The 23,845-nt window shown below is 40.7% G+C and overlaps 5 protein-coding genes across 5 annotated transcripts; 3 read left to right on the forward strand and 2 right to left on the reverse strand.

Annotated features, from left to right (window-relative positions):
* Window positions 1–112: 112 nt before the first annotated feature.
* Window positions 113–973, forward strand: LOC108602069 (protein D3). Its single transcript, XM_017990089.2, has 2 exons — window positions 113–358; window positions 412–973. The coding sequence occupies exons 1-2, from the start codon at window positions 233–235 to the stop codon at window positions 889–891; spliced, it is 606 nt and encodes a 201-aa protein (XP_017845578.1). The 5' UTR covers window positions 113–232; the 3' UTR covers window positions 892–973.
* On the reverse strand, window positions 936–1,576 carry LOC108602070 (probable small nuclear ribonucleoprotein Sm D2). The gene is made up of 2 exons (XM_017990090.2): window positions 1,466–1,576; window positions 936–1,371 (listed from the first exon to the last, which is right to left on the reverse strand). Coding segments are annotated over exons 1-2 (360 nt in total). The 5' UTR covers window positions 1,468–1,576; the 3' UTR covers window positions 936–1,013.
* A 332-nt stretch (window positions 1,577–1,908) lies between these two features.
* Window positions 1,909–3,307, forward strand: LOC108602255 (tRNA:m(4)X modification enzyme TRM13 homolog). Its single transcript, XM_017990309.1, has one exon. It carries the CDS (start codon window positions 1,936–1,938, stop codon window positions 3,244–3,246), a length of 1,311 nt encoding a protein of 436 aa, XP_017845798.1. The 5' UTR covers window positions 1,909–1,935; the 3' UTR covers window positions 3,247–3,307.
* Window positions 3,308–3,513: 206 nt separating this feature from the next.
* Window positions 3,514–6,334, forward strand: LOC108604726 (vesicle-fusing ATPase 2). Its single transcript, XM_017994306.1, has 2 exons — window positions 3,514–3,691; window positions 3,770–6,334. The coding sequence occupies exons 1-2, from the start codon at window positions 3,582–3,584 to the stop codon at window positions 5,910–5,912; spliced, it is 2,253 nt and encodes a 750-aa protein (XP_017849795.1). The 5' UTR covers window positions 3,514–3,581; the 3' UTR covers window positions 5,913–6,334.
* A 14,876-nt stretch (window positions 6,335–21,210) lies between these two features.
* Window positions 21,211–22,326, reverse strand: LOC108602242 (peptide tarsal-less AA). Its single transcript, XM_017990291.2, has one exon. It carries the CDS (start codon window positions 21,538–21,540, stop codon window positions 21,439–21,441), a length of 102 nt encoding a protein of 33 aa, XP_017845780.1. The 5' UTR covers window positions 21,541–22,326; the 3' UTR covers window positions 21,211–21,438.
* Between the last annotated feature and the right edge of the window lie 1,519 nt (window positions 22,327–23,845).

The raw sequence follows: 23,845 nt of genomic DNA on the forward strand, positions 1-23,845 counted from the left end.
TAATACTTAAATGTATAGTATTAAGTTATCAGCTTGTTTTTGTTTTCTGCCTACAAATAGCTGCACTATAAAGAGTTAAAAGCGCTGCTTCATGGCAAACTGGTTTTAGTTGTATACCAACCTCGTCGGTGTACGGGCAAAAATATCTCAGCTGGGCGCTGCCTTAAAAAATTGTTTAATTAAATTAGCCTTGCATTTAACAACAGTTTAATTGCTGTGAAAAACTCTCAATATGTTGTGGCTGTCGATATTGTTTGCCAGTATTCTTGCTGTTAACTGCAACTCGGTGGAGGAGTCATTTAAATTTCATGGTGTAGTGCCAGATGTGATTCCAGAAGCACCAAACCAGTTGTTAAAGGTGCGACACGCAAATTTACAACAAACTAAATACTAAAAACTTTCCATTCAAAGGTTACGTATAACAATGGCCTTGTTGCTAAAGATGGCGTAGAGCTGACGCCTACACAGGTTAAGGATCAGCCTGTGGTTGAGTGGACAGCTCAGCCAGGCGAGTATTATGCCTTGATTATGACCGATCCCGATGCGCCAAGTCGTGCTGAGCCAAAATTTCGTGAGTTCAAGCACTGGGTTGTAGTCAACATACCCGGCAACGATTTGTCCAAGGGCGATGTGCTTGCTGGTTACGTAGGCTCTGGTCCGCCCAAGGATACTGGCTTGCATCGCTACGTGTTTCTTCTGTACAAGCAACCCGGCAAGCTTCAATTTGATGGACAACGTGTGAGCAACAGATCGCGTCAGGGTCGTCCAAAGTTCCATGTGGCCAAATTTGCAGAGCATCATCAGATAAACGAGCTGGTTGCAGGTACTTTCTATCAGGCACAATATGATGACTATGTGCCCACCGTGCACGCGCAGCTATCCGGCAACTAAAGCGTTTCATCAACATTTCTAAAATTTAAGTAGTTGCTTTCAATTTATGAACAAATGAATTTGGTTTTTATTAATTAATGTATGTAGAATGATTTGTTGTTGCTTGTGGTTATTACTTCAGCTTATTTGCCAGCGGCCGTTGCCAATGGATTTCTAAGTACCAGGATTACGGAGTCGCCACGCAGAAACATTTTCGATATAAACCGATCCTTGTTCACAGGCTTAACTTTCTTTTTACCCTTGCCTGTGCGTGGCAGTTCCGTCCACATCTCTTTCACATTTTCCAGCACCATGTTGCAATGGCGGTCAAAGGCCTTAACACGTCCCAATAGTTTTTTGTTATTCCGGCAGTTTATTAGCACTTGTGTATTGTTCTTCACAGATTGTGTGAGCACCGAAAGAGGGCCAGTATTAAACTCCTCTTCCTCTTGACGCGCCAGTTCCTCCGGCGTCAGTTCAGACTTGGGTTTCACGAGAGCCCTGCAAAAAAAAAAATTGCCGGTTAAAATACATTGTTGATATGTCTGATGATATATGTTTTCAAACGAGAATGTCTTCTATATGCTTTACGTACATGTTATTAAACTCTTGGCAGTAAATATGTTATGGTCGCAAGACTAATATTGTTTTTATACAAAGTAAATATTATTTTATCAAAACGTTTTGCTTTGCTCCTCGCGGCTTTTTTCTTCTTCTTGTTTTTCAGCCAACCCCACGAGTTGGTAAAGCATCGATATAAGCATATCGAGTATCATTGAATAATCGAAATGTCTTGCAAAATCAAGATGTGGCCCAAATTTAATGCTGAGATACATTTTAAAAGAATATATTTCTTACCATAGACAAAACTTGATTTAATTAAGCATTGTACAAATAAGTGTGTACATTGGAAGACCAATTGATTAGTCATTCGAATCGCTCACCAAGCCTATCACTATCGATGTATAAGTTAACCCATATATTTCAGTGACATCGATAGTTTGCAACCTCAAATGCCATCGCTGATGAATAATAAAAACAAAGTAAATACAAGTAATGTGATAAATGATGTCTGATGACAGCGCGGCTAAGAAAATTAAGATGACAGAACATGCTGCAGCACCAGCTGACGATCACTGCGCTCACTATGTGCACCGGAAGAAACGCTATTGCAAGATGACGCCAAACAAAGGGAGTGTGTACTGTGGAGCACATGAACCGGCCAGCGAGGTTATAGATGATCCAGCTGCTGAACGCATACCCTGTCCATTAGATCCCAAGCACACTGTATTTAAACGAAAGCTAGCCAAACATTTGAAAATATGTAATGCCAGAGATCAAGACAGCAACTTACCCTATATTGTAAGGAACATTAATGCAGGTGAGGAACTGGTAGACGTCACCGAACAAGATATGGAAGATTACTGCTCACTAAAACTGCATACTGTGGAGGACGCTGAATTTTATGGCGTCATTGATAAAGTCAAGCGTTTGTATGAGACCCACATAGCTAACAAAATTGAGCAATTGGATAAGCGCCATTCATCTCTAAAGGAAGCTATCGAAGAAGAAGATCTGGGCATGGAGACACGCAGGCACCTAGTGCAGACTTCTGCGCTGCTTGGCATACTGCAAGAGGACCAGCAGCTCATCGACAATACCAGCTTTATTGAATTCGGCGCGGGCAAGGGACAACTGGCTTTCTTCCTAGCCACGGCACTAGAGTCCCAAAAGCTATCTAACTCGCAGCTGCTACTCATAGATCGTCTATCACTGCGTCACAAGAAGGACAATAAATTGACCAACAAGGAGTTGGTGCAACGCATTCGAGCGGACATTGCTGATCTGAAAATGTCACAGTTGCCGGAGCTGCAACGAACCAAGCGTAATGTAGCAATATCGAAGCATCTTTGCGGCGCGGCAACTGATCTTACTTTGCGCTGTGCGCTAAATGATGCTGCTTGCTCAGCAGATTATATACTCATTGCTTTATGCTGCCATCATCGTTGTTCCTGGCGTTCCTATGTAGGCAAGGCGTTTCTTCAAGCCGCGGACATAAGTGTACGTGAATTTGTCATCATCACAAAAATGGTTAGCTGGGCTGTGAGTGGAACGGGGCTAAGTCGTGAGCGACGTAAGGCTATGGCGGAAGAAACACAGCCGCCACAGGAGTCGATTACCCAAAGGCTGAGCCTCGAAGAGCGTGAGGATATTGGATATCAATGCAAGCGCATGCTGGATTACGGTCGCGTGGAATTCCTGAGAACCAATGGTTTTGAAGCATCGTTAAAGTTCTATGTACCACGCAATATTACGTTGGAGAATGTTATTTTATTGGCAAGACGAAAGCCCAATAACGAAAAATCCATAAGCTAACCAATAATTTCGTACAATTTGACAATCGCAACTGCCTAGTTAACTATTTTAAATATGTTTACTGCCGCATTCTATATATATATAAATATATATTTCTGTTTGACAAATAAGTGCACTTATTAAATAAAAATATACTTTGAAAGCGCCAAATTTAAAAATGTATTATTACGTTTCGCAACACTTGGGCAAGATTTGCAGTCGTGTCGTTACACTACTGTAACTAATGGATACCCGTGACGAATAGCAGTTGGCAAGGTATCTCTCAACTCTAGTGCTTGGAAAAATATTTGGCTTAGATTAAAATTGCAATTGATTTTTTTTGAAGCGCTGCAAAAATGTCAACTGAAATGGCATACAAGATGAAGGCCATTAAATGCCCAACTGACGAGCTATCATTGACCAACAAAGCAATTGTAAACATTGCCGATTTCACCGAGGAAGTCAAGTTTGTGTTGAATCAGCTTTTACTTTCATTAATGTATGCATATGACTAACAATGTTGCTTTCGATGATCTCACAACAGATATGCAGACATCTCGCCCGGACCTGGACAACATTATATATTCGCGCTAGAGAAGATTGTGGATTTGCCACGTGGACATGTGGGCTTCTCTTTGGTGCAGCGTAAGTGGGCGACACTGTCTATTAACCAAGAGATTGATGTGCGGCCCTATCGCTTCGATGCCAGCGCGGACATCATAACACTGGTTTCCTTTGAAACGGACTTTCTGCAGAAGAAGACCATTACCCAGGAGGCGTATGATTCGGACGAAATGGCCAAAGAATTTCTAATGCAATTTGCTGGCATGGCTTTGACTGTGGGCCAAACTTTAGTATTTCACTTCAAGGACAAGAAATTGCTGGGCCTGGCAGTAAAGACGCTTGAGGCGGTGGATCCACGAACTGTGGGCGACGGCAAAGAGCCAAAGACCCGAAATGTGCGCTTTGGCCGCATTTTGGGCAACACTGTGGTGCAATTTGAGAAGGCCGAGAACTCTGTGCTCAATCTGCAGGGCAGATCCAAAGGCAAAATTGTACGTCAGTCTATTATAAACCCTGACTGGGACTTTGGCAAAATGGGCATTGGTGGCTTGGACAAAGAATTTAATGCTATCTTTCGACGCGCCTTTGCATCGCGTGTGTTTCCACCAGAGCTCGTTGAGCAATTGGGCATTAAGCACGTCAAGGGCATCTTACTTTATGGACCACCTGGCACCGGCAAGACACTGATGGCTCGACAAATCGGCACCATGCTGAATGCGCGTGAGCCCAAGATTGTGAATGGCCCGCAGATTCTGGATAAATATGTTGGTGAGTCCGAGGCCAACATACGTCGCTTGTTTGCCGAGGCGGAGGAAGAGGAGAAACGTCTGGGCCCCAACAGCGGTCTGCACATAATTATATTTGACGAAATCGATGCTATTTGCAAGGCGCGTGGCTCTGTAGCCGGCAACAGTGGTGTCCATGATACCGTTGTCAATCAGCTGTTGGCCAAAATCGATGGCGTGGAACAACTGAACAACATACTGGTCATCGGCATGACCAATCGTCGGGATATGATTGATGAAGCGCTGCTGCGACCTGGTCGTCTGGAAGTGCAAATGGAGATCAGTCTGCCCAACGAGGACGGACGCATACAGATTCTTAATATACACACCAAGCGCATGCGTGAGTTCAACAAGATTGCCAGCGATGTTGACAACAATGAGATCGCCGCACTCACCAAGAACTTTAGCGGTGCCGAGTTGGAGGGTCTGGTGCGTGCTGCCCAGTCCACTGCAATGAATCGTCTTATCAAGGCCGATGCCAAGGTGCATGTTGATCCAGAGGCAATGGAGAAACTTAAGGTCACTCGCTCGGACTTCATGCATGCGCTAGAGAATGACATCAAGCCGGCCTTTGGTGCCGCTCAGGAGATGCTCGAGAATATGCTGGCCCGTAGTGTGGTCAACTGGGGTCAGCCAGTGACCAGTTTGCTGGAGGATGGCATGTTGTATGTGCAGCAAGCCAAGTCCACAGAGAGCTCTGGACTGGTGTCTGTGCTAATTGAAGGTGCACCCAACTCAGGCAAATCAGCGCTGGCCGCAAATCTTGCCAAAATGAGCGATTTTCCCTTTGTCAAGGTCTGCTCGCCCGAAGATATGGTGGGCTTCACCGAGTCCGCCAAGTGTCTGCATATAAGAAAGATATTCGATGACGCCTATCGCTCCACACTCAGTTGCATTGTGGTGGACAATGTGGAGCGACTGCTGGACTACGGACCAATCGGTCCACGTTATTCGAATCTCACGCTGCAGGCGCTGCTGGTGCTGCTCAAGAAACAACCTCCGAAGGGACGCAAGCTGCTCATACTGTGCACCTCAAGCCGACGTGCAGTGCTGGAGGAAATGGAGATGCTGTCAGCGTTTACGTCCGTGCTGCATGTGCCCAACTTGTCGTTACCCGAACATGTATTATCTGTGCTGGAGCACTCGGATCTCTTCAGTCCCGATGAGCTGCAAATCATTGCCAGAAAAATGGCCGGCAAGCGCGTCAACATTGGCATTAAGAAGCTTTTGGCATTGATTGATATGGTGAGGCAGTCGGAGCCGCAGTACCGCATAGTCAAGTTCTTCATCAAAATGGAGGAGGAAGGCGGGCTGGATATGATAGCGAGACCACAGTAGCTACCGCCCGCGCTGGAACTGCGCATGTCAGTCGTCGAGCTTAACGATGCTTTTTGAAACTGAAACGCACCAACGAATTAGCTCAAATAGAAATATTTAATAGGTACATTTATATCGCAAGTGAAGTCCATATAAAACAGTTACAAAAAGAATCCGACCAACAAAAGAGAACTTATAACAAACATTCCACACACCCATACAGTTAGCCCAGCGGCTAGTCTTCTACAGATTTGTCGAACTGCAATCTTGGCATGCTTTAAATGTACCGATAGTTAATGGCCAACTTAAACTATTGAAAATTTGTATTGATGTCTATTATCTATATATGAACTATATGTGTAATATTTTATTAAGCACAAAAGTCAGTCAATGTAACCGATAATCGGTTTATACTATATGTATGTCCACAACAAAAATATATTATATACATAATTGATAAATATTTACACAATGTATGCCTCGCTGCTAAGTTCAAACGAATATTTTAAACTAGCGACTAACTATTGTTAGCAGCCGGATAAGCGGGTAATAGCAACGTTATAGCAACTATATACATATACATATATAACTGTCTAAATATCTGAATCGATACCCGTAGCCAGTGTTTTATGTGCAATTGATGTAAAAATGAAATTCAAACCAACACTGATCTACTAAATTTAATTCAAATTGCTCATTGGCTACTTAATTAAATTATTGTACAGAAAGCTAATTTTTTAAAATAGGTTTTGCTCAAACGACAAACGATACCTCGGAGTTCTTTTTTGATAACAAATGCATTTAAATACAATTTTGTATACAAACGAAATAGTTGTTACATACACTGTCCATCTAGCGGCAGATTTTGAAAGTAAGAGTATTGCAGCGCACATAAGTAGACTTTAGTTTTTGTATGCCACCAAAGAGAAATTTTCTTCCGGATATATTTGAAATACAGTGACGATTACTTTTGAATACAATTATTTTATTTTGTTAAAATAATAAAATGTTTTGTGTATTTGTTAGTGAAAAAACATTGAAGCTTACTTGATTTGCTGCAATTAAATAAATTACACAAAAAATCAACAAACTAGAACCTGCTGTTTCTTATATGCAATGGTGAAGCTATGGGTTTACCTAAAAAGCAATCACTGCAAATCGTTAGTTAATTTAACTATTGTCATAAATTCATACTAAGGAACAGTCGCCGACATTGATCAGCTGATTGAGGCGTCGATCTGACCCGCCAGCCTGTCCCCGACTTGCTGGAGGGCCACACCAGTCGTTAGACGAGTATAACTGACCACCACATCAGCACAACAGGCACAGTAACAGCACAGCAGTCGCCAATCTGGGCCAGCTTAATGTGTAATTTGAATAAATGATTTATAATGTAAACACTTTAACGGCGCGCGCGCGTCTTAAGCGTATATGTAATATACATATACGTATCATGTATGTACATATGTTGCAGCTGATATTTATGTATTGCAATTGATATATGGCGCTAATTGCGCACAACGCCCATTTGCATGGTCTTCTGGTTCGGAGCAGCACAACAGTTTATCTGCTGGAATCCTTAGCTAGCGCCGCTGTCAGCTGCTGCCACCGCCGCCGCTGCCGTCGCTGCCGTCGCTGCCGTCGCCGTCGTCAGCCAGCTTCAACCAGCGTGCTTATTAACTAATTAAAACTGCATATTTCTTAAGATGCAAAATTGATTTGCACCGGCAAACTGATGGAATGGCACAATTAGCCATGTTACGAGCCAACTGCATTATAAATACACAACTGGTCAGCTGCTGCTGCCCTAATGACTGGCGTCAAGACGCTTTTGGCGCGTCATACCAACGCCCATAAACTCAGCTAATGCAAGCCAACCAAAAAAACACCACCCAACCACCCAAGCACCCAAGCGGCTCAGCGCGTCATCAGCATACGTATGCAAATTTTCATGACGAAAGTCCAGTCGGACAAAGTTCAGTGACCGCATGCCAGCCCAAAAAATGAAAAAAGCGTTACCAATACAAATACCAAAACGAAATTTTCATTCAACACTGCTGCGAGTCGTGTTGCTTTTAAAAATAAATGCGAAACTTTTACAAAAATAATGCTGTAAGTAAAGTATTTTTGTTATTAATTGAAGGCGCTCTGCCAGTGGCGGGTGGCACTCGTATAAGTGTGTGTGTGTGTGTGTGTGTGTGTGTATTGGAGGCCGTGCGCGCACTTGACAGCTTTACACACACAGATACACACACACAAGCAGAGATTAAGAGGCGCTGCGCTTAAACTTTGAAACCGGCTGCTCTTGTTGTTATTGTTGCTGTCAAAAGCGCAAACGCCGGCAGCAAAGGCTCGATTTCACTTTCGCACGCTATCACTGACGTCGACTGCGGTCAAAGAGAGTGAGAAAGAGAGACTGCGTCTCACTCTCTGTTTTCTTTCATATGGCTCAGCTCTGCCAGCTCTCAACTTATTTAAATTGCAGGCAATAAACTGAATCTCAATTTTAACTTCTAGAGTTTTCCAAGCTTTGTTTTTGCATATAAATTTAACTATACAATGCACGCTCATCAAAACTACAAAAAAAGAAAAACACACAGGCAGAAAATAGCAAACAACATGCAAAAATCTTCCTGCATTACACAAACGCGGAAATTTTTCTTGCTCGCACATTTCATGGAGTTTTCCAATGCTGACTGCATTTTCATGGCATATGCATATGCATGTGTGTGTGTGTGTGTGTGTGTGTATGTGCAACAAACAGTTAAATTAGCAGTTGTTATTGTTGTTGTCGTTATATTGTTGTGGCGCTTCACGGATCTGAAGCTACAATTTTACATTGTGTCTAGCTAAAAACTTTGGCTTTTTATATGCTCCGCATAGATGTAGGCATGTTTATATATATATATATATATATCTGATTGTGTGTGTGTGTGTGTTGTTTCTTGCAATTTATAATTAAGTTGCAATTTGGCATGCGAGCCAAGATGTTGGAACAGCATTGACTGCTGCCTGCGCCCAAAAACTATTTGTGGTATGCGGCCAACTCTTTGGCAGTAAAAATTTTCTTGGAACTTGCATGCGTATTAGTCATCAACTTGTTGCATTTAAATCTATATGTATTGATTAAATATGATTGCATTATAGCAATAAAAAAAAAGTCGAAATAACAATATCAAAACATTTTTTAGTTATAAATTATAATAAAACTAAGCAAGTGATCTTCAAGAGCATTAAGAAGTTAAACGTATCATTTAAGGCCCAAGCCCACAAGATTACAATTCAAACTTCTAAAAAGCATAAACATAAAGCCTGAGCAAAAACTCAGCGTTGCGGGAGCTAAAATCCGTGGAAATATTTGCCGCACGCGATCGAAGCATTCGCATTTCATTACGATTCATTGATACGCTCGACAGAGGCTGAGCTCAAAGAGAAAAAAAAACACTCTGGGCCCGAGACACAGTGCCAAATTAAATAATGCCTGGCTGCCTGTGCCTTCTTCCTTGTTATTATTATATTGTATGCCAACCCCTTCATCTTATAATAGTATTGCTTCAGTTTTTTGCGTGTTTGCGTTTTTGTGCGCTTGTTCTTAGGAATTCCTTGGCACAATCCAAAAATCAGTCGCCAGATCAATCACTGCTGCGTGATGCGAATTCTCTCGCTCTGGCTCTCGCTCTCTCGCTCACTCTTCCTGCACACTGTCACTTCACTTTCGTTTGAGTGGTAGCCAGCTGTATCTAGAAGGGGGAGGCACGTGCCTAGCAGCGGCTTTCTACACTTTCCATAGCTACTCGGATTACACAACGAAGAAGGGTTCAGGCCACGCCCCCAGCCAGGTGATTAAGGCGCACACATTACGCAAGGCGGATATTGATTTCGCTGCCTGTCGAGCAATTTTTCAACGCCTGCAACTTTTCAAACGCGAAGCTCGCCTAATGTGACTCTTTGACAGCGATAGGACAAGCGATGACATCTGCAGGCCATTGTGTTTCACTTTCCATCAAAACTCACTTATTAATTTGTGTGCTGGCATAATTAAAGCGAATTCGATATTTCCGGCTGGGTTTTTTGGTTCTAGGTTCAATGGCACTGCTGCGCAGAATCCTTGAACTTTTGAGGCGACGACGCCATCGAAGGAAGGCAGACGATACAAGTATTTTGCTACAGTTGCTGGCCGTATATATAATATGTTCATCATATTGCCAATAATCTATTTTAAAACAAAGAAAAACGCAAACCTGCGCCAGCGACTGCCCTTTTTGGCGGCACCCTCACAAAATTATTGAGCAGCCACAAGAAATGAGCAGCCAAGAAGCAAAAAATAAATTGTGTCTAAAAAATAAATAAAAAAAAACCAAACAGCGCAGCACACAGTCCGATTTGAAGTTGTCTGTCTCTTTAAATGCTACCTAAATATTTCTGTTAAAAAGAAAAGGACTTCTTTTTTGTGTGTTGTGACTGCTGCTGCTCAAATACATATAGACACCTATATATATATATATATATATATATTTCATTCTAATCAACGTGCTGGCCAAACATATAATTCCATTTGATATTTTGTTCGCAACGTTTTGCTCAGAAAATTGCATTTAAACGCTTATTATGCGCTTTTTATTTGCTAACCTATACTTTTCTGCACCAATGCTCGATCAGTCATGCACAAACTATATATATATATAAGTTATATATATGTACTGCGACTGCGATGCGTATTGGTTTCTATGGCTCTTGACACACAGCGAGTTGTGTTGTGGGCTTCCTGCTTCAGATGCTTTAATTAAATTAAATCGTAATATCGTTAGCAAATGAAACGAATATAAAATAAATTGTTTTCAATTACATAAATGACATGACAAGGCGCTCCAGCCGCCGCTAGCTGGTGGTTGACCTCTTTCAATGTGACATTCTTGGGAGCTCTGAGCTTACAGCAAAAGGGCAGATAATGTAAATTATACATACACTTCCATGCTATATACGCATTTATATCTTTAGCTGCAATGCGTTGCATGCACTTAATCAAAATATACGACAAAATCAAAAGTAAACAACTGACTTAATCGAAATTAACAACAACAGCAACAACAACAGCAGCAGCAGCAACAGCAAAGAGTGTCGAGTGCATTGAACATATATATGAGAGGCGACAACAAAACAGAATTGTAAATTCCATAATAAAAATATATACATATTTATATATAGAGGCAGTGGAATAAATAGTTGACAACAGCTGTAAGTGTTTTTTTTTTTTTTAACTTAAAACAAAGCATCAGACGCAGTCTACTTAGCTTTTGTTTATACTTAATTAATTGCTATAAAACTGGCACGGCGCAAATTCTGGATCATATATTATTTGCATAATACAGAGTTTATGTTTAAAAATACACTTGAGAACTAAATAATCAAAAGCCAAGAAGAATAAACAAATAATTGCCGGTGTTTCATTTGTGATAACTTCTAATGCGGTTCTGGTTGACCTTGATGTCTTGTTTAAAGTTTATTGTCCTTTCAATAGAACACGCTAAATGAAAGACAGGCACAAGTACACATACATAGCACATAAATATAAATATAAGTATGCTTATTTACTGCAATATATATATATTGAGCACGATCGGCGAACTAGTTTAACCACAGATTCCCCAAACAGAAACAAACTGCATATAAACATATACAATATATAGTATATTAATGAATACAATAAACCAACCTTATATGTGTATATGACTGTCTAAAGCATACGCGTCAGCTGATGATGATGATGCCGATGCCGATGCCGATGCTGATGATTCGTTACTTGGCTGCATCTTCTGGAGCTGCTGGGACTCGCCGTATGCAAATTAAACAAGTTCGTTGCCAAAATATTGCTAAATGCTTGTATATACGACTGTCTGTGTATGTGTGTGTATTTGTTTTTAATTAGCTGCTATGTACAGTCATCAATACATTTACATATGGTAGATAATAGCCAGCTGTAGTTTATACTAGTGCTTAATTTCTGAAACATGTTTCATGCAACTATTTTGGGCGTTTTGTGCTCAAAAGTCGCAAGCGCAGTTGATTCGCTTTGATTTGCTAAATTGTTCGCTAATTTGTTTGACTTTGAACTTGATTTAAAGCTTGTTTCGGGTGTCAAACTTATTTTATGCAGAGTGCACTTTACGACTCATACAGTAGACACTCGCAAATTAGAATTTGAATTGGCGTGCACAGGAAGCTTTCATCAAACCCAAACGCAAACACAAGCGCTGCATGCGATGTGTCCCCCAAAAAGATCACTGCTTGTTCATGACTAAGGTCAGATTCATAAAAGCCGCATAAACTAGACCCAATTGAGCCAAACACACAGTTGACAAAAAAGAAATGAAACGAAATGAAATACACACACATATGCGATTGACGAGGCCAACATCTGTGGTTTTGGGTGTCCGTAATAGACGCAGCGGCAATTGTCGCTTGTTTGCTATATCAGATGGCCAGTCGAGCAGCGGCAGCGGCAGCTCCGCTCCAGGTTGCATGTTCAAGGGTCTCGCCTTGTCTGGAGTCTCGGATTAGCCGCTTTGCATTGAACTTGAGCGCTGGCAGCGGGGTCTAAGCCCGTCTCGTCTCGTATGCTGCTGGCTGTGCTGGCTGCAAGTGCAATCAGGTGCAGCCAATTGTTGCCGGATCTTTGGAGCATATAAATCATGCACGCCCTGATGATATCACGTGTTATAATTAGAACGCAGCATTTTCACTTTTCACCCGATATGCATATAGTACACGTGTAACTGTTGCTCGAGTTTATACAACATCCGTCTAACGGTTGACAGCTGAAAATCGTGATATTTGAGAGCCATCAGCAGCAGTCCAGCAGTAGTGGCCAGGCCAGGCCAAGTGGACAAGTGGCCCATTGGCTTAGTCATTGCAACGCCCCATAAAGTGTTGTTCATTATGGAACGCCTCTTGTTGTTACAATGTAATCGCTGCTGCGACTCTTTAAAATATGCAGCTGAAGCAGCGTTTGGTAACTGTCAATAGATTATGCCTTATGTGTGTGTTCACACTCCACTCCGGACTCTGGCCAATCCAATGCAATCCCCTCTATGCACAGCAGGTTGAGGTTGACCATGAGAACATGTTATTAAATTACTATAATAATGTATTAAGTATGTAAGAATGTTACAAATGTTAATATGTAGTAATAATTGTAATAGGTTGCGGCGCTATTTTGTGCGCTGCCGCCGCCGCCACCACCATATGAAGTATACGACATGTTGACCAATATACAACGAACTAACTGATGCAGCTTCCGCTTGCACATTACACATGCTTCCAAATTCCAAATCCCCGCACTCAGCGCTTGCTCATTTGACATTTCTTATGTGTTTCTTTTTTCGCATGAAATTCCACTGAAAGTGTTAATAATAACACATACACTCAACTGCAGTGACGATATCATTATCATTATCATTGTTATATATGCAGATATCAAGGAGTGCGTTTACGTCAGTTAGACTCTGTAGACTGCAGAACAGGTCGACTCTAATTTTAAATAAAATAATAAAAAGTGTGCCGCATATATTTGAGCACAGCTGACTGGTTTAGTTCGCTTTGCGATCCATTTCAAGCTCAAAGGATGAGCTTGAATATCTGTGCAGATTATAACAATTACGTCAATTTTAGCAGCTCGTATGCAATATGAATATTATTCATATATTTTAGCATGCTTGTTTGTTTTCTTTTGGCACCAACACCAATTTAATCGTTATGCTAATTATTTGCAAATATTTTACGTAGTTAATTGTCATTGTTTCTTTGCTTGTTGTGTTGTTATGCAATCAAAGTCAGCTTTAAATTGTTATCTGAAGGATATATCCAGATTTTTATACATTATGGGTACGAGTTTGAAATGTAAATAAATGTTTTAAGCTTAGCACACAAACTTTGAGCAATTAATTATGAGCAGATGTTAATTTATTGTTGCTGACAGGCTGCCTAAAATAAAGTCCTACATATTATGGCATTTTTGATAAATTAATTAACAATTACAGGGCATTCCCAAAGCAGCAGCAGCAGCAGCAGCAGCAGCAGCACAGCAGCAAAGCTTTGTGTTGTTGTCTTTGGGCATTTTTCATTAAACATTTATAGGCAAATTATGTCAATTTGTAGGTAAACACGTCGCTAGCCAAAGTCGCTAGCTTATGCTCAACAAGTATTTGTTGCTAGACATGTCTGCTGTTATATCGAAATCGATGCAAATATTGAATTGCAGTTTGCAAACGTTGTTAGGCTCGTTTTTTATTATTTTGCTTTTGTTGTTGTTGTTGTTGCTTGTGCTAAATTACAGACTCATGAAAAATAGTATATACGGAAGTTGTTACAGCTATTAACTGTAACTGTTGCTATTGTTATTGTCATTGCTGTTGTTGTAATTGTTGTTATTACCGCATTGATTGCCAGCTGGTTTAAACTGTTGCCAAAAGGCGCAAGTCTAAAGTTAAGCTAACCCAAAAGGGCAAGCCATATATTATTTATTTGCTTTGGCATTATAATCTTGAAGTTTACTTCCTGCATCTCACGCTGACCAGCCCCATTTCCCAGTTAGAGCGATCGATCGATCACATTGAGCTGCAGCTTTGCCTCACAGCGCGTGTCATTTGATATTGAACTTGGCGCTGCGAGCGACTCTGGCTTTGACACTGTTGCTGTCGCAGTCGCAGTCGCAGTCGCAGTCGCAACTGTGCAACAAGCTCGGCATATAGTTTATAGTGCGATTATTACATATTTTCTATTCTAATTGATTAATCTATGTATGCATGCATGTTGTCAACGCGTTTGTGCGCATTGTAGGCGGAGTTGTTGCTGCCGTTGATTGCTGATTGCTGATCGCTTTTTGTGCATTAAACGTGTTCCAGGCCAATTTGTATGCATTCGTTTTTTTTTTTTTTTTGTTACTAATTTAATGCGAAACATGCGCTAAGCTATACTTTGTAGTATATAAATTGGTTTCTAAAATATTATTTAGGTATTGTTTAGTAAATAAACTCTAAATTCAATTGACTTGGCTAGTTAATGGCTTTTGCAGGCTTAAGTAAATATTATTAATGGCCAATTTATTGATATCGACAAAGTAAATTAAGCTAAAATATATGTTTTGTTCGGATCAATTAATTTACAGTGAATGCTGCTAAATAAGAAACAGCAAGATCTGACAATTTATGCATTTATTTTTAGATTTAGAATGGTATTAAAAATTTGTCTACGCAAGTCTGAATTAGAAATACACATATGTCATATTTTATTTAAATAGGAATGCAGTTAAATAAAAATAGCCTGGTTTTTTATAGGAACTGTGACGCAAAAGGCTGAAGATTAAAAATTTGTGAATTTTAATATAATTTTTAATTAGCGTATGCTCACTGCACATGTCTGTTCTATTGGCGTAATAAATCGATTTATATTTAAACGAAAAAAATACCCGTTTGGCTTTAAAATTTCGTGAGTTACTTCGTCCCAGTACTAAGTCCCCCAAATATATAAATTAGGAGGTGTGCTCGGATTGGGGGTGTGACTTCATATATATGTATATACATATCTGTAATAAGTACACATAAGTAATGATAGCAACAACAATGAGACATATAAAAATAAATTTAATTGAATGCATTTTGTTTTGTTTGGCAGCAAGCAGACCAGTTTAAATTTAACGTTTATATGTGTGTGTGAGTGTCTTGGCTTGGAGACAGCGTCATAGCGCTTAGGGCTGGTTTTTTTTTTTTCAAAGCGTATTGAAAAACTGCGAATTTAGTCGAAATATTTGTGTCTCTGTCTCGCTGTCTGTGCCTAAACTTGAACGTTGATTTTATGGCTGGTTCACTTGCTAATCCCAAGGTCATTATTGCGATTATCTACTCGAGTTTAAGCAACACAATTTGTTAATGCACGTGAAATCTATAAGCGTCTTGCATTGACTTATAGCCAATTTGTCTTGCCTGCCTGACTGTGTGTCTGTCTCGCTCTCTGGCGACACCTGTGCCTGCTATCAATTTGAATTTCATGATAAAAAGTTTAGCATTACCCATCCAATGCTCGTATCCAAAGTTCGAAACCCAAAACCCTCTGCAAACAGACGAAACCAAGCCAAACCAACAAATCGTATACTTCATATACATACACATATATGGTTTATGTGTAGCTTTAGCTATATCTATTGTGTTTGTATATATGCTAGGCAGCATGTTGGGGAGGCTATGATACCATAATACACGAATAAAACTAAAGAAACCACAGCAAACACACACACACACACACACACACACACACACACACACACACAGACTAATACACACAAAAAAGCTCACGAATAGTTCATTGAACTGTTTTATTTTTTTTTTCTATGGTGTATGTTGCTATGCTGCTTGCGCGTTCGCTCTCTCTCGCTCTCTCCGTCTGTCTCTAGCCAGCTCAGTGTCTCTCCACAACGCTCCGTCTAACTCTGCAACGCTCAGTATATATTAAAAAAAAAAAAAGATTACGCTCAGCAGCACGCTCAGTGTTTTTATTTATGTTATGAATCGGAATTTTCGTATGTTAATTTGAAGATCTAGCTAGCATTTGTTTAAAATGCAACGAAAGCTTCATTTACAAATTAATTACATACTTTACCCATTTACCATTTACCATTTACATTGTTGTAAATGAACATGCCCAAAAAGCTTAACTCATTCTTAATGTGATTTCATTAGGCTTACATATGTAAATTTCCAGCGATATGCTTTGCTTTACTAATTTCGATTTTTGTCACGTTGTCATAAAGAGTTTTGAATGAACTGTATGTGGTATGCCACAAAGCGTTTCACATGCCTCCAATCAAGTGTGAATAATGCCAATTTGGGCAACGGCAAGCAAATCATTTAAGCTTAATTGTTATGCTGATAGAGGCGCTAGATGGATTGGTTTCAGCTTCAGATCCCCAGTCTCACCTGACAGGTGTACAAACATACAACACACACACACACACACGCATGGTCACGTATACACGCGCATGTCTGTCTGTGTGTTTGCCGGCTCACATTTCATGTCTGGGGAGTCTGCAAAACTTTAGAGCTCTTTTTTTTTGTTGGTCATGTATTTTTGGCAGCAATTATACAAAAAAAGCAAATGCTATTTATGCTGCTCATAAGCTTACAGCCAACAACATTATTTATATATACAATTAATCTGCCAGACTTTTTATTGAGTGTTGCCAATGTAATTGTACATTAATTGTTTTGGTGGGTGTTTTGTTATTGATTGTTTATCCCCACACTATTGCACAATAGCTGTTTTGTTTGAAGCTGCTTGACTTACGCAATTTTTTTGGCATTACAATAGTTGACAACTGACGTCACGACTAATGTGCTGCTTTAAGCTTGGCTTGCACTATTGCAGCTTGGTTTTTTTATTTTAACTTGGACTTGGCCAAGCCGCGCTTAAAGTCAGTGCCAAGTAATGAAAATTGCAACGTGTTTTGGCATTAGACGTGAAAGTGCGAGTTGTGCACATGAGAGACGGGGGCGTGGGCGATAGCGACGCTGTCCAGCCCGCAGCCCACATGCCAAGTCAAGTTGCTTGATTTTTATGGCACGTAATTTGCAATTGGCAAGTGACCAACACACACATACAGCTTGCTAAAAACAGCGCTGAAGACAGGCAGCTCTGTCTGCTCAGTTGCCGCTGTCAACTTTTCACTTTTCATTTTGCTGCGCTTTTCCAAGCCTGCGGCGTACGTGCTTTGGCCCGTTGGCCTATTAAGTATTTCGCTGCAAAAGGTTCTAAGTAGCTTGGCTTGCAGCCAAACTATCGTTTACAATTGGCAAAAAATCCCCAAAGCAGCGACCCATTTAACTCTGCATATTGCGCATACGCCGTGTGTTGACTCAAAATGTATGCTCAACTTTTGCATAGAGCACTATGCAACTACATCTTGCTGGCCATGACTAAGCCTAGCTTCAGTGGAATTGTAACATTCGTCACGTGAGTGAGTGGAAAAAAATCAAAACATCTGCGAAACAACAAAATCCAAATATTGTTGTTGATAAATATTTTTGCAAATTAGGAGAAACTTTTGCTAGACATATTTTGCTTTTTGGTGCGGCGCATGCACAGATGAAACTGAAATTTACTACGAGAGTATATATGTATAACAAAAGGCACTTGTCTGGGTGAAATTTTCACCAGTTATTCAAATCAACAAAAAGCAAAAGCAACAAACAGCAAGCAAACAAAACAGTCAACAACAACAGAGCCAATACACAAAAAACGGAAACCGTTAAAGCTAAATAACAACAACAACAACTACAATAACAGCAAAACGTTAGTTTTCAACTCGAAGTCGCTTTCAAATTGTACAAGTTGCTGTTGCCACCTCGTCCCGCCGCCGCAATTGTTAATGAGGCGTGCGCGCGGCGTTTGTTTTTAACCCCCGCCAATGCCGTCCTAGCCTTTGCACTAAAAACAGCTTTGTTTGTATTGAAGATCAATGCGGCTATTGGTGAATTTAGCCAAGACCAGGTTACCACCAAAACTCGTATGTTGTTGTTGTTGCTGCTGCTGCTGTTGCCGCTGCTGCTGCTGGTATGGCCTACCACTTTCGTTGTTACTCTTGTTGATTTTGTGGCAGCGCTAAAGCTTTGAGCGATTTTTCATTGGAATAGAAAGTGAATTGAATTTGTTTTGAGCGTCGTCTTTCGACGCCTTGCCATTGCCATTGCTGCTGTTGCTGTTGCTTTTTTTTTGTGTCTTTGATTGTTGTTGCTGCATTACATTTAAAGTGGCAGTCATCTTCACAGCCGCCGCCGAAAAATTGGGACTATGTCATTGACCTCTGACTGCCCCAGAGCAGTGAGAGTGTTTATTATTATTTTTAGTTCAAAGCTTTGTATTTTAAATGAGGGAAAATCTGTTTTTATTGCTTGTTGGTTGTCTGTTGAGAGTTTTCTCGAAAGAAAACACTTGCAGCGAAAGCTCCGCCGCAGAGTTGTCAAATATAGTTTCTAGAAATTAATAGATTGCTATATGCGCTACTCATGTGCATTAATTATAAATTATAACATATGAACTTAGCACGTATTCAATTTCGAGCTTTAGCCTGTTGACAAATGGGAGCACACTGCGATTTCTTTTGCGACTTGTGTGTAAATTAAAACTGCCCACAAAAGTTTCAGTTTGTTGATGAGTTTGTTCACCTTTCGCCTAATTATCAAAATACATAAACGAAACGTATCCCACAGCACACACACACACACACACACATATATATACACACATGTATTTACTACAAGACGCGTGCGAAAGGCAGCGTTGACTGCGACGCCGACTGCGAAGCGACAACTTCAATGAAATCAATTTTACGATAATAATATATATATATATGTTTTTTTTTTTGAAAGCACAGCAACAACCACAAGCGGTGAAGCCCTGCTGCTGCCATAAACATTGAATCAGCGTCAACGTCAGGCCAGGTACCGTTGGAAATTTCTTGCTTTTTCTTTTCTCACACACACACACACAGCAAACAGAAAAAAAATTTGTTTTTTTTTTCGTTGTTATTGTCTTGCAAAAATGTAGGTCAAGTTATATGGTGAGTATCTGTGTGTGTGTGAGCTTGTGGGACGTTGCTTGATACAGCGAGCGCCAAGTTGAGTCAGTCAGCCAGATCGTCAGCCAGTTAGCCAGTTGGCGAGCCAGCGCAGACTTTTCTAGTCGCCTCATCCTCATCCCAGGCCAACTTTCACTTAGAAAGTTCTGCTTGCGGTTATGTGCTGTTGTTTTTGTTGTTGTTGTTGCTGGTCTGGGCCGCTTTGAGGGCGTCACAAGTGACGAGTTAATATCAAAACACAGCGAGGCGCCTGTGTGCGCTTAACTGGGTCAAAATGTGGGCCTGCTGTATAGCGATTTGCCTGATTGGGCGCAGATCAAACGCGCAACAAACAGAAACAAAAACAAAAACAGAGAAGCAAACATAAGTTTATTTCGTTTGCACGTATTAATTGCATTTTTCAATGCAAATCTGAAAGCTTTGCCGTTAGACGGGGCAACGTTACAACCTTGGCAAACAGCTGGCTGGCTGGCTGGCTCTCTCAGTAGATTTCCCTGAACTTCATACACTGCAATAAAGCAAATGCGTCTATTTTTAGCGTTAGCTCCCCATACAACATCCGCGTCATCTGTGCGAGTTTGCTCAGAGCTTGTGTAAATGTAAACTTCCTGTTGATAAAAAATACTGAGCGTAAGCCGAGCGAGCGAGCGAGCTTTACGAGTATATCACGCGCTCTTCTTTTGGCTCTCTCACACTCTCGCACTCGCTCTCTCTCTTATTTTAGCCATGCTCAGAATGCAGTTCTATGTGAACTTGTGCTCAGCGCCAAAGTTGTTGTTGTTGTTTTGTTTCTGCTCTGTTGCTGCTATTGTTTTTTTTTTTGTTTGTTGTTGTTGTTATTCTCGTATTGACCTAATCACTTGTGGAGCACAAACGAACATTGAACTTTTACTTCCGCATGCAATTTAATACATGTTGCAAGTCTCTCGCTCTCTCTCAGTCGCTCTGTCGTTCTCAGTGCGTGTGTGCGCTTGTATTCTGTTTATTGATCACTTTGCCATTTTAGCCAGCAGCGACCGCCCAGTGACATTAATTAATGCACACAGATTCATCAAATATGCGCCGGCCGTTTGGAAAATCATATTTTATAGCCCCAGCGGCAATTTGTTAGCGCTCCTAGGCCCTAGCAGTACCTAAATGTGTGTTAGTGTCTGTCTCTATGAGTGTGTGTGTGTGTGGCTGGAAAATTGTGTAAATTAATGCGACAATTTTATGCACCTCAGCGATCGCGATCAAGGCAGCGATCTACATACAAATCTAATCAAAAAAGAGCGAACAACTTTAATGTTTTATGTTTTAAATATGTTTTCTTTTAATAATTATAATTTATGTGTGTTGTTGTTGTTTGTTGTTGGTTTTTCTTTTATAAATATGCTTACAAGCTATAAGATATATTTTCATTTAATTTAAACAATTTTATAATTTAAAAGACACTTTGCAAAGAATTAAAAAAAAAAAGTGTGAATGGATAACAAATGATTTTAGCAATTTGACAAATTGTTGGCGCATAAATATGACACTAAAATTTAATACTTTTTGCGAAAAACAAAGCTGATAAATAGTAGATGAATATATATGTATATATAAAACATATAAATATATGTGGTTATGTGTGTGTGTGTGTGTGTGAACAATAAATGAACAAGATATTTAATTTAAATAATATATGTAATAATAATAATAAATAATTTATGTGTATAATAGTAGTAGCAGCAATTATGCATATAAATGAACTAAATACAAAAGTTTCAGGCTGAGTCTCCAGGCATTGGAGCTGCGCCTACTTTCTTCGGCGCCGGCAGCTGGAAGTCTCCTCGCGGCCACGCAGGCGCAACCAACGCGCGCCCCCAATCATTGCTTAAGGCAAAGGCGTTCTGAATTAGTTAGGACAGGACAACAGCAGTAGTAGTAGTAGTTGTTATCCTAGTACTGCCCTGTGGGATCCAGCTCAGGTCGCTGCTTGTTTCTTGTGTCGCGCATGTCACGCGGCCTGCGATAAGTGCCCGTTGGATCAAGTTGCAGCATTTTGTAGCAGTTGCAAGTAGAATTGAGTGAGTTGAAAAAATCAAATTTGATGTTGATGTTTGATGTTGATGTTTGAATCAAAGTTCAGGCTTAGTATGTGCCAGTGGGATCCAGAGCAGGCGACATATTTATACTTGTGATTGTTATACAAACTTCAAAGTTAACAAAGTTGGCAGCTTGACTGCGTTTCAATATTGACCAGTGGGATCCAGATAGGCGGCCATGGTAAACAGTTGTTTTATATATATGGTATGCTGATGAAATGTTTATAAATCTTTTGCAACAATCGTTTGCTTAGTATTGGCCGGTGGGATCCAGGTAGGCTGCCATTGTAATTAGCCAAAAATACTTGAGTGACTTCAAAGTTGAATTTGTTGGTCTCCTCCTGTGATTTGTGCTTTTATTATCAACTGATTATACAGCAGATATAGGCGTTTGTGTATTGAAGAATTTTAAACTTTTTCGGTTGCTTGTCAATAGTTTTTATTTATTGTTGTTGTTGTTGTTGTTAGAGTCACTGACACTTAAAATCCATTAAATACTTTTGTTGTACGAACTTTATTGTTTATTAATTTAAGCAATGGTCTCTTGTCTTTTGTTGTCGTTTTTATTTTCGGACTTATGAAATCCCGCACACGTAAAACAATACAAAATACCACAAGTTATTTATTTATTTATTTTTGTGTCTGCTTCTTTTTTTTTTTTTTTTGTTTAATAAAGCGTTCTCAGCTGATCGAATATATTTAGTGATCTGCACTGATATCTGCACACGTCGAGCGTAGTCGATCTTATGATTCAAGACATTGCCCATCCAGCGTTATTTATATGAATCTGAGCGCGCAGAGTGTAAGCAAATACAGCCAAGAGCGGCAGAGCGAGCGCGCGAGCGATCGATGGTGCGAGAGTAAGCTTCACGTTGTGGGAGCGCGTGCAAAAGAGAACGCTAGCTGGCAGGTGTGTTGCTCTTAGTTGTGCGCTCTTTGTTAAGCGAGAGCGAGAGCGCAAAGCAATTTTCATTCATCTACACTGCTGTTCAGGTAGCTCTCGCTCTCACGCTCTCTGTCTAACTCTTGTGCGTGCGTGTGTGTGTGTGAGAGCTAAGGTACATATGAGGGCAGAGAGCCGCCTCCAACTTGGATTTCATTCAAGAAACAGCTGTTTTTTGTCAAACTGCGACACGATCGCATGCCTGTGCCCTCGTTATGCGGCTGTTGTCTTTGTATGTGTGTGTCTGTGTGCGTGCGTGTGTGTGTTTGCTAGGCAGGTAAGCCTCTTGCTTATTGGTGCGCTGTGTTTTAGATCCTGCGGCTTGGCTCCACCTACGAAATGTTGAGAGCCGCAGCTAATTGAGCTCATGACTTGGCTAAAATTTTAGTCTGGGCCAACAAGTAGCCTGTGTAAAGATACACAAGTTAGCTACCGCTGCACAAACAGCGCCTAGTATGTCCTAATGTCCTTTCATGTGGCATAAGTCGCAAATTAATGATCACTCTTAGCTGCTGCGACGACGCGACAGCCACTGCCCACTTTACGTGACACGGCTGGCAGGCTTAAGCCGCTCATAAAAAGGATAAAACGCGTCGGCATGAGTCAGCAAACGACGCTGGCTTCCGCGAAATGCGACACCACAGACCTTAACGAGTTGGCAAAAATACTAAAGAACAAAGAACAAAATGTTGCAGAATTGAGTTTTCGACATTTTTAGCCCAAAATGCCAGCAGCGCTTGTACATATAAAAAAAAGATAAGTCAGCTGGCGCACAAGATTACAAGATATGCAATTCACGCCACAATAGGAAATATAAATCCTTTCGTTTTATTAGTTTGTCGCATTCAAGGACTTCCGCTGCTGCTGCATCTTGAAGTTGGAGTTAACAGTTGGCACGAGCGCTGGCAATCAACCCCTTTGTGGCACGAGCTGTGGCGCTACAGCAGAGGAACTGAGTCTGAGTCTGAGTCTTTTGGCCAACTTGGCGCCAACTGCTGCTGCTGCTGGAGCGTGGATTGCTGCTAACTAATGTAGTTCAAGCACCGTTACATTGTTAGTTGTTTGCTTAGTGTTTACCTGGCCGGATATGGCAGCAGGCTTTGGCTTTGGCGCTTCCGTTGTGGCTTTTCACTTTCCAAATGCATTTCCCTTTTCAATGTCGTTTTTTTAGCTATCAAATTCGTTGTGCATCATTTGAGGTTTTCCTTTCATTTGTTTGCGCCTTGCACCTTTTGTCTTACGGCAGCGTGCCACGTGCCACACTCATCCAACATTTGTTGGCACAACTGCTGTCGGCTCCTGCCCCTCATCCCCAAAT

This window comes from Drosophila busckii, chromosome 3R (assembly GCF_011750605.1).
Source record: "Drosophila busckii strain San Diego stock center, stock number 13000-0081.31 chromosome 3R, ASM1175060v1, whole genome shotgun sequence".
NCBI classification, from domain to species: domain Eukaryota; kingdom Metazoa; phylum Arthropoda; class Insecta; order Diptera; family Drosophilidae; genus Drosophila; species Drosophila busckii.

Coding starts and splice junctions, on each gene's coding strand:
- LOC108602069 (XM_017990089.2), top strand. CDS start 233: ATGTTGTGGCTGTCGATATTGTTTGCCAGTATTCTTGCTGTTAACTGC. Junction 359..411: donor CACCAAACCAGTTGTTAAAG/GTGCGACACGCA, acceptor TTCCATTCAAAG/GTTACGTATAACAATGGCCT.
- LOC108602255 (XM_017990309.1), top strand. CDS start 1,936: ATGATGTCTGATGACAGCGCGGCTAAGAAAATTAAGATGACAGAACAT.
- LOC108604726 (XM_017994306.1), top strand. CDS start 3,582: ATGTCAACTGAAATGGCATACAAGATGAAGGCCATTAAATGCCCAACT. Junction 3,692..3,769: donor GATTTCACCGAGGAAGTCAA/GTTTGTGTTGAA, acceptor ATCTCACAACAG/ATATGCAGACATCTCGCCCG.
- LOC108602242 (XM_017990291.2), bottom strand. CDS start 21,540: ATGCTGCAACTTGATCCAACGGGCACTTATCGCAGGCCGCGTGACATG.